At 41.8% G+C, this 10,766-nt stretch overlaps 1 protein-coding gene across 4 annotated transcripts in view; it reads left to right on the forward strand.

The window, feature by feature from the left end:
- usp45 (ubiquitin specific peptidase 45) overlaps positions 1-10,475 on the forward strand; it is a 36,276-nt gene extending 25,801 nt beyond the window's left edge. For 2 of the 4 annotated variants that reach the window (XM_061081112.1, XM_061081114.1), the window contains exons 10-18: positions 1,547-1,628; positions 2,111-2,202; positions 2,778-2,834; positions 2,923-3,069; positions 4,270-4,936; positions 5,404-5,501; positions 6,109-6,195; positions 6,429-6,573; positions 7,553-10,475. In XM_061081112.1, the coding sequence (XP_060937095.1) occupies positions 1,547-1,628; positions 2,111-2,202; positions 2,778-2,834; positions 2,923-3,069; positions 4,270-4,936; positions 5,404-5,501; positions 6,109-6,195; positions 6,429-6,573; positions 7,553-7,683 (1,506 nt within the window). In that variant the 3' untranslated portion in view covers positions 7,684-10,475. The remainder of the gene's footprint in view (positions 1-1,546; positions 1,629-2,110; positions 2,203-2,777; positions 2,835-2,922; positions 3,070-4,269; positions 4,937-5,403; positions 5,502-6,108; positions 6,196-6,428; positions 6,574-7,552) is intronic. The other 2 variants (XM_061081115.1, XM_061081116.1) reach the window with 1 other exon arrangement.
- The last annotated feature ends 291 nt before the right edge of the window (positions 10,476-10,766 follow it).

Genomic DNA, 10,766 nt, shown 5'->3' on the forward strand with positions numbered 1-10,766 from the left:
AATTAGGAGACCCCACAGCAGAGCTGGCCCCTGTGGCCCCACCAGTGGCTACGTGAACCAAGGAGGAGAAGTTAGCGGGTGTGTTTAGTGGTCAGCCGCAGGCCCAGGAGGGGTTGCAGGCTGGGCTCACCGCTTCCATTCAAACTTGTGAACGCTGACAGTTGTGCCACTTAGAGGACTTGCAAGTGGCACGACCGGCATCATTGTGTGATCTTGGGAAACCCACAGCTGCTGAATGAGCTCCAGGGCTGTCCCATTGTGCTTGAGGGTCACCCACAGCCCCCTCCTGCACACACACAAAAACACACGCGCACATACTCATCAGCCTGTCTCCCAATCCAATCAAGAAGGTGAAGAGGGAGGGGGTACGGCCTTCCCTATTCATTCACTCAGAAATTAATTTATACAACCAAGCACATTCAGAGATAGTCACATTTCAGATACAGTGATTATTTTCTTATTTTTATTTTTATTAAAAAAAGTTCCCACTCAAGCGTTAGGCAAACCTGACAGAACCATGTTGTTTTCAAGCCTGCATCAATTCATCCACAACTTGCAAGCTTGAAAAAAAGACTATGATCATGATTAGAATCATGAAGTAAAAGAAATGCAGAAAAATGAATATACTCACCCTGGCCTGTGTGTATTAGTGTGAGTGTATGTGAGTGCCAGAGAGAGAGACTGGGTGGTAACAACCTTTTAGATGCCTAAGTGTTTGTGTTGATTGGCCATTAGTATCAGAGATCTAAATATGCTAATATGGCCCCAGTCAATTATCACCAATTAGCTGAGACGGTAGGTCTTACTCTCTCAGGGCATGGACTGTCCTTCTTCACCCGTCTTAATTTTAGTTTCCACCCCTGCACCCTTATACCAGCAACCCTCTCCACCCTCCCCCCAGCCCCACAGCCCATCCTGTGTGGGGCAGTGCACAGTGCTACTTTGGGGAAGGGGGAGAAAGGGGGCAGCGTGGGGGTTACTGGTAATTAATTAGTGGGAGAGCCTCCGCCTGGTTTTGGCTGTGCTGACTGAGTGGGGTGCAGACTGGCCGGGATGGGATTAACAGGGCTTTTTGACCTAAATAGCCAGTCCAGTGCGTGGGTCCCATGACAATGGGGCCGACTGGTTTCGACCGCAGACACAGACCATGGCCAATTATCTATTGATTGGTGATTTACTGTGGCTGTGTCTCTTCACAGCTCCCTCACCAACACACTCACTGACCATGTCACCTTCAATAAGTAGGCCCTGTCAAGAACTTCTACACACACACAAACATGCACAGTTAATTATTAGATTTACATGTTAATGTCTTTAGACAAGCACAATAATTATTTTACACAAATGATGCTTATTATAGGTAAACCTGTCAGTCTCAGATATCGGCCATACTGTGATATGTCAGTAATGGATGTAATAGAGAGAATTCTAGAGAGATGCGGTAAAACCTGCAGAGTGAAATTTCCTTCAATTTATATAATTATTTTTTGCATTAATGAATGTCACTTAAACCCTGCACGTTTTTTTGTGTATTTTCTTTGTCCAGCGGGTGAGGGCAGGCATTCTGAAGGCCTTCAACAATCCCACAGAGAAGACAGCAGACGAGGAGACCAAACGCCAAGTCAAAGGTTCACATGCATTCTGCACTCCACTGATAACCAAGATCAACAGTTCCACCTTGTGGCAATGAATGGAAATACAGCTCAGAGATTGATCGGGCAGAGGATAGGTTTTGATGGAGGAGAAGAGAAGAATAAAGTCTGTTAGATGATCTTTTGACTTGTACATGCAAATTTTAAAAATGAATAATCAAGGAAAATCTGTGTATAACCATGCTTAATGCCTGATGAACTTTGACTTTTGGCCTGTGTTTTGCTTTTAACATACCTAAGAATTAAAATGATTTATTTTGTCAATCCTTGTGATCACAATTTTTCTTGACTTGGTAAATGCCACGGATTCACAGCATTTCTTGGAAAGAATGGTCACATAGTCTGTTAAATGAAAGTGTTTCATGATCATAGAACAAGTACATTTTTTTACATATAATTAGTAGTCAAACATTGTTCACATTTATAATTAATCTATAACTGTCTTTCTTTTCCACCAGCATACGGAAAGGAAGGTGTGAAGATGAACTTTGTTGATCGCATCTTTGTAGGCGAGCTGACCAACACAATTATGTGTGAAGAGTGTGAGCATGTAAGTGTGTATGGGGGAATTATAACAAAGCATCTGAATAGTCAGTATTGTTGTCTATGGAACACAGCAGGGTCGATAGTTACATTTTTTCGGTGCAGTATGTACATAAATATCTGTGTGTGTGTGCGTGTATGTATAGACGCACTGGCATTCTCCATTACAGTCTTAAATGTGTACATATTTTAATATAACTAACAATTTCCATTTCTCACATTGACGCAGACCAGAAGAAAACAACAAAAAATTTGTCAGAGAGAACTGAACAGAAATCAACAGAAGAAAGAAAAAAAAAAGCACTTCAAGGACCAGCTCAAACACCAACTGTTTGCAGCAGGCGTTTATAATGAAATGTCTGAGCTGTGGGTTGTTAACAAAGCACTATGCAAACTAGAATATCCTTGAAGGTAGAGAGTACCAGGTGTGGAGCTGGAGAGGAAAAATCAGAGAAACAGCTGCTTCCCACATTTCTTCTTAGACTTGTTGTAAATATGCAGCAGACGTTTTGCTATAATTTCTGACTATTAAGAAAGATAGTATATGCATACACTGACTTAAAATGCAATTCTTTTTTCCAGATCTCCACAGTGAAGGAGGCTTTCATAGACATCTCCTTACCCATCATAGAGGAGAGGGTGAGCTGTCAAAACTGCTTTCAAGAATAAACAGTAGAATTGGTTTTGTGTGGTGTTTTCACAGATAATGCGTTTTTGTTGTGTTCAGATGTCAAAACCATCCAATCCCGGCAGGCTGGGTAAGGGCAGCAAAGAGCAGGACGCCCACTCGGCTCACGCTGACCAGCTTCTTTCTGCAGCTCACTCTGCCAACCGAAACACCAGGAAGCTTAGTGGACAGGTCAGAGTGTGTACAGTATGTACTTGTGCATTAGTTGCTGTGCACTCTTTTTTCATGAAAATGTTTTTATCTCTTCTATTCACAGCCAGGCTTCCCATCTTGTTGGTTTGCCTGTTAGATCTGTGGTTCATATATTTTCGCATCTTACTTAATACAAAACTTTAAAGTGACATAAAATTATCACATAATTTTATGTCACTTGTATTTAAACTGCACATATATTTGACATATGACACATCAGACTGAGCAACATAGAATAAGAAGGAGATTTGTTTGTTTTACCAAGCTGTCTTTTTCTATCTTTGTGAGAAGCTGTTTTCAGACATGAACTCAAGACAATGTCAGGAAAATTGTGTCTGCACATTTTCTGTTGTTATGCGTTCACTTATGAAGAACACAGAAGGAGATTCTCCAGATCAGATGCATTCACAACAACAGGAACATGACTGAAATAAACAGGCAAGGGGAGGAGTCTGAGTATAACATTCAGGAGGCTGGACATTACATTAACATTCCGCTTCTGAAACCATGTGTTTTTGTTTATGGCAAATAAGCGACTTCTGTGACACCTTTTTTTCGTCATTAGAACTTTGTATTCTATATATATTTAAGTTTTGCATCCGTCACCTGTTAGAAATGTCATTAACACAGCCACTTGCCGGTGGGGAATTTTGCAGACATTTTCCAGCTGCGTTCTCACATGGGCTCACTCAAATTTTGCAAAGGGCGGAAAAAGTTTGGGAAATGTCAGGAACAACTGACTTCTTGGACATTTGCATGTCTCCAGAAAGTTTCAAGACAATGTACGGACTTCAGTGCCTGTCTGAAAGCAGCTTTATATTCAGAGAGCAGATTCCTAATTTTTCAGTGTCAGTTTTCCGACCATCTGTAGAGGCGCTCACATTAGACTGTAGATTTGTAGTGATTTGAAAGGGATTTTTGTAAGACATAGTATTTAAAACATCCCTTCCTCTTCTTTTGTGAAAATACTTTACACACAAATCCTTTGCATGGCTCAACTGGCAGTGTTGGGGCATTTCTACACATTTGAGCTGTGTCCAAAATTGTGTACAAAAGTCCTGTGTCAGTAGGTGACCAAAACAGCTTTCCTTGAAAAATAAATCACTATCTTTCTTAAATATGAGGCCAACAAGTAAATTTGGCAGAGTCTGCTATCACTGAAAAAGGCTAATGTGCCTGTTCTCCTTTCCTCAGAAGCAGCAGACCAGAAGGGCATCGAGCTCTGTGGAGGAGAAGGGAGCAGGCTGTGGTGCGGAGCGACCAGAGGAGGAGGGGGTCGCTGGTGGATCAGCCCAAAGTGTCACAGTTTGCAAGATGGCCACTGCCGGCAGCCTATCAGACAGCAGTGAAAGAGACTCCGCTGCTCAGGACAGTAGTAATGACGCTGACAGTGAGGCCTCAGAGAGTGAGTGGGCCCCACACACCTTCTCCTCCAGGCAGCGGCATGCGTCCACCCCATCGTCCACCTCCACCCTCACTCCATCCCCTACACCCGTCTCTGCCTCCTCCCCCTTATCCTCGTACTCCACGAGGCAGGGTGGCACTGTGGAGCAGCTAGTTACTGCAGTGTCTAAAGTCAACATGGGCTTCGGCTCTGGGGATTGCTCACCTTTCACCATGCCATGTTCTCCAGAGGAGCAGGGAGAGGCACAGTCCCGAGATAACCTCCACCATAACCAGCACCACCAGGGGGCCTTCCAGTCGCTGTCCCACAGTTACACCCCGAGCTCCAAGGAGTGCTCCATCCAGTCCTGCCTCCACCAGTTCACCTCTGTAGAGCTGCTGATGGGCAACAACAAGCTGCTGTGTGAGAGCTGCACCGAACACAGACAGAAACAGCTGCGGAAGAGTAGCTCAGCTGGTAAGACCAAACACCCGGAGCCACGGTGCAGAACTATGGGGATGAATAAACAGTCAGTGGTCCTGTTTAGGCCTGGTATTGACACTCCTCCTGAAAGAAGTGGTCAGAGAAAGGGAGAGCTGAGTCAGGAGGGACTGAATGGACGACTGAATAAATACGAGCAGCTATGAAGAAAGATTTGACCAATTTAAGGAAAGTATTGATAATTTGTGTTGATACAGTGGCAGTGGTTAAAAACAAATCAACAGACAGGTTGAAATTTGCGTTCACACAGTGAAAGGAATGTGGCCACCTTCATTGAGCACTGCAGCTGTGGGAAACATGGAATCTACCTAGTTCCTATGATCCTGTGATTATTATTTGTTCTTTAAAAAAAAGAATCATCACTTTGATTGTTTGGACAAAACAGAATTGATGTTTTTAAGGTTTAACCTGTTATTCACGTGTGTTTTTTCTTGTTTGCATAGATAAGAAGTTGGAGAAGATTTACACCAGTGCCAGGAAGCAAATGCTGATATCCTCTCTGCCTCCAGTCATCACATTGCATCTTAAACGTTTCCACCAGGTTAGTAGCCACACAGCCTTTTCATCACTGGCCAATTTAGCAAGCAGATATTCACATGCAGTTAAAAGTATTTGGTGCAGTTATCCATGGATAATTTTTTTTGTTTTGTTTACTTATCCTTCACAATGATATAGAGCATCAGTTCCCAAACTGGGGTACGTGTACCCCCAGGGCTACGCGAAGTGGTTCAAGGGGTACGCGGGGAGACAATTTGATTTGCGTTTTCAAAGTGAAAAAGCCCATTACATTTTCAAACTGAGCTATTAATAGACATGACATCTTAAATAGTCTAAATAGCCAAGTCGCATTGCCAAAAATATGTATACCTCGTTGTGACAGACAGTTTCAAACGCAACATTACAATGCACATCAGTGAGCTGGCGTCACAACTGCGCAGGTACTTCCCCGAAACCGACGAGTCGGACAGTTGGATTCGTTATCCATTTTCTGCTGTGCCTGCTTCCTGAACAGGAGAGCCTCATTGAAGTCGCAACAAGTGGATCCATTAAAATTGAATTAAATCAGAAGCCTCTGCCAGATTTCTGGCGAGGCGGCGGTTAGAAACATGGAAAAAAACGTGTGCACTGTTCTGTGTTTGTTTTTCAAGGCAGGGATGAACCTACGAAAGGTCAATCGTCATGTTGACTTCCCTCTGGTCTTGGATCTGGCTCCGTTCTGTTCAGCATCATGCAAGGTATTAAGCAACAAATTCAAAAGTCAAAAACATTCTGTTTGAAAGTGGATGGATCTTTTATTTGTATACTATCTCATCCAGTTACCATATATTTCACCCTTTAAGATGCTAAAGTTTTCTGCCTTTGCAATTCATAATAAATGTCCTGTTGGTGCTGTGTCTGGAGATGTCATTCTCTGTTCCTTTACCTTTTTAAGCTCTTTTTCCTCATCCTTTTTTTACATTTCTATTAGAACCTGGCGGCTGGTGAGCGTGTCCTCTACAGTCTGTATGGGATTGTGGAACATAGTGGCTCGATGAGGGGGGGGCACTACACTGCATATGTAAAAGTGCGCTCTACCCAGAGGAAAACAGATCAGCACCTCAGGAACCTGTCAGGTCAGGGTTCAGCTCTCCTGAGCTGATTTAAGAACTTGTGTTTGTTTTCTGCGTCCGCACGTTTGTGTAAAGTTGATGAAAGCAGCCAGAGGCCTCACTTTTTATATGCTTGAAGACGTCAAAGGGCACAATGAATACAGGGTTTTGTGTTCTATAGATCCATGTTGTTTTTCTCTTTCTCTTCAGAGTGTCCAGATTTACAAAATAGAGCTGGAAGGTAGTTGGGAAAAATCCAGGATGCAGTTGCTACTGTCAGACATGACACATTATAATTGAAACCATTGGTTGGTGATGACAGAAAGTTCAGACATGTCATAACAATTCCTGACAGACTGACATCAGTTCAACATTATGCAATAAAATGCAGAACTATCAGGTCTGTGAATGAGCAAGGGTGGCAAATTAACATCCACAGTAGCATCTGACCCAAAATACTCGGGTCGCATTTACCTCAATTGTTGATGCAAAAATGTCTACAAAGATTTCAGTGTAACTCGTATTGCTCTTTATAATAAGTACACGTTTCTTGTGTTCTGGCACAAAATCTCACAGTGAAAATATCTATGGAATTTTTTTTATTTTATAGTTGAAGCCCAGCAAGAAGCTGCCAAACCTCACTCGCTGTCACCACAGCCTAGTGACAGCACAGAGTTCTTTAGCTTATTCCATGCTTTCTGCCAGCTCACCTAATCCACACACACACACTCACACATCGACAGAACAGTGAGGTTTGGATTAAAGTTTCTGTTGCTTTGCCGTGTTTTGCACGTCTCTGTTCTGTGAACAGGATTGTATAACCACAATGAAACCAACTACCTGATGATGAGTGCCAAACAATATACTACTTGATATTTTTTTTCTTTTTTCCAATACTTTTTAATGACATCCCAACTTCAAGACACTCACAATGCCAATTTAGTGTCCTCTAATTGGTGGAAGCCATTTGCCCCATGATATTGACACTGTGTTTCTTTTTCAGGTGCGAGGGAGGCCAGCGGCAGCTCCCAGGGCCAGTGGGTGTACGTCAGTGATACCACCGTTCAAACAGTACCAGAGTCAAGGGTACTCAACTCTCAGGCATACTTGCTCTTTTATGAGGAAATGCTGTAATGTGACCAACAAAAGCAGTTTCCATAAAAATATTTTACTTTGTATTGTTTTTTTTGATTTTTGGTAAAGCCTGTACAGCTCCTCTTACTGTTCCTGTGAGTGGGTGGAGGGACGAAAAGGGAAAGGTTTCACTGTACACTCACTTTTCTTACAGAAGAAGAATGGCCATTGTACCATATCCAAACAAAATCTAAATCTGAAATGGGCACTTTTAAATATCTAAGATATATAAAAGAGTAACAGTAGATGTTGAAATTATTGTTTTCTCCTTTGACATAGTCCTGATTTTCATTTGTTTCTATTATGAAAAATTCTACCCTTTTTATAAGAAGGTTGGGTAATAGAAAAAAAAAGATTATTGAACCTGAGCTAGCATTATCGTCTTTGTCCGTCTTTATCATCTTTCGGGCCACAATCATGTGCCTGAGATAGAAACTGCATGAAGGAGCTGGCTACAGCACCTAACAGGAAATAAGCAGTTATTGCATGCTACACTGTCTTCAGCACTGACTAGTTGATGTCAATATAGTGTGTGTGTGTGTGTGTGTGTGTGTGTATATGTGCGTGTGTATGCACATACACGTGTGTGGGTGGGGGAGAGACAGGAGAATGTAGTTTTAAGGTGCTGTGTGTAGTATTTTCTAATCCGTATATGACTAACAGGTTAAATTGGCATAGTTGGTATTATTAATATTAAAACTCAGGACCGGTGTAATAAAGATTGGCTCCTGTGTCAGAGCTCTACACAAAAAAATGTCATAAATCAAGGCACTGGCTACGACTTGGTGACAAACAGGCCTGATTGTATATTTTAATAAAGGTCGGTAAGACATGTTCTTTGCAGACATGTTCCTTGACAGTAAAGACACAAGGACAAGTAGTAATATCAGTCAAGACAGAGTTTATAATCATACATTTCAGAAACTCCACTGCTAACTAGGAGAGTCCGTACCTCTGCCCAGGCTGAACAATCCTACACATGATATCAATTTCTTATAGTAGAAATTATAAAGACAAAGGGAAGTGGTCTGAAAACCTAAATCGCCTTTAATCTGCATCCACACAGACATTTTATTGTTTCTTTTCAGGACAAGGTCCCATCCGTCCACCAAGTTTGGTGGAAATGGGATTAGTATCTGGGTTTCTTTCAGCCTGTTTAAGAGTGTGGTCTTTAAGTTTGAGAGCAGGACTTTGAGTTTAGATTTTGTAATGCTCTCACTCAAAACCCTCCGCTCACACTCACATAGCTCCTGCTTGTGCTGGTATTTGCTTTTCTTGTGCTCAAACTGCGCTTGCACTCATATATTTTGTTGCTTGGACAGATTTCCCGAGCTCCAGCTTCAGCTCTCCTCCTTGTGCTAACGCTGCTTCTGTTCACGCATGAAACGTCTGCTCTCGGATTTCTCCTCAGCTCTTGGACAGCTTGGCTGATTTTATTGTGCCGCCCTTGTTGTGGGTGTGTTAGCTTTATGTCTTTGAGAGTCCCACACATGCATTCATAAGTTCATTACACCTGGTGCTCTGTTGGTTGGGGAATTTTGACAGACTTGTTGCACAAAAAGATCCAAGAAACAGAAGACAAAACCAGAGAGTAGAGGAAATATCCGAGAGCAGACGTTTGACCCGTCACAGAGGCAGTGTGAGTGCAAGGAGAAGAGCTGAAGGTCGATCTGAGTACAAGCAACAAAATATCTGAGCATTCATTGCAAAATCTGAACGTAAAATTGATAAGTCGTTAGATAATAAACAAACTGGACACAAGTTAATCACATCTCACAGTAGTTTACTTTACATCCTGAAATAGCTGCACACAGCTCCTTTTTAAAGAGTAGCACAACAGTTATTTTACAGCCTACTTTAAATGGATTGTTTTATTTTTCATCAGAATGTATGAATGTAAGACTATCAGTCAGTTACATTTGCCAAAGACGAGTTTTTGATGCTGCACGTGGGAGCAGAAAATCCAAACCAAACATTTGAGGTGTTTACTTCAGCCAGAGTTTCGTTAGCAGTAATTCTTTCAATCAGTATCTCAGATTGTTTAGTGTTGCTGCACCGACACACACGCCTGATGCTCTTCAGCCCAACAAAGCACCTTGTTTGCCTTCCATTGTATTTCAGCTCTACTGTAACTCTGTGGGTGCACACACAAACCCATTAAGAAGCCCGACAAAGAGTCAGCAATGCAACACTGACTTTATTCCCTAATATTATCAATAAGGTTGAGCAAAAGCAAAAATACATATAAAAGGCTTCAAGCCGTACTAGAAAATCTCCTTTGATGTCCTGTGCATGGGTTAATGTTCTCATGAATGTATTGCCTATTCTTGAAATGTCTGTCTCATGAACTGTTCGTCTTTTTCTATGAAAATATTTTGGATGAAACATTGGGGGGAACTGTTGGACTTTTGCTAAAACAATGTAAGGGAAAGGGTTAAACATGCATCACAGTCTAGAGGTTTGTTGTTTTCATTTTGAAATAAGGACAAACTCAGTGCCTATGCTAAGGTTTAAGCAAACTGTGCATGGTGAGAAGAAAAACATGCAGAGTCCAATGCAAAGAGGAACCTGTCGAATATTTATGTACAGTATAAATGACTAAGCAAAACCAATAATAATGACTTTATGTAATTGTACATACTAGAAGCTAGAAAATGTTGGTGCTTCAGGGTTTTTCCTCAAAACGGATGTTTGTTTTCAGAAAGACATTTAATTTCAGCATTGAAATAATAAACATTTTGAAAGAGTATAACTACATACTGTATCAAAATAAATCTAATTTATGAACTGAATATTTAACTTGCCTTTCTCTTTATGTTTAGTCTCACTTGTGCAACAGTGCTCGCAGACAAGAGATCATAATATACTTTTTTTTTTCTTTCTTCTTTTGCTTTGGAATTGCTGTTGTCCTATTATTTTTTACTCAAAGCGAAACGTTGTCCACCATAGCTCGAGGCTGTCACTGCAGATCCCAGGGTGCCATATTCAGCCCTTCTCGGCCGGTGATCGGCCGTGACGGGTGCATAGCAGCACTGCTTCAGAACATGTCGCGAGCTGGTGAAGGGGAGGTGGGTGTCGAATCA

The sequence above is a fragment of the Limanda limanda genome, chromosome 11 (genome assembly GCF_963576545.1).
Source record: "Limanda limanda chromosome 11, fLimLim1.1, whole genome shotgun sequence".
Classification (NCBI taxonomy): Eukaryota; Metazoa; Chordata; class Actinopteri; order Pleuronectiformes; family Pleuronectidae; genus Limanda; species Limanda limanda.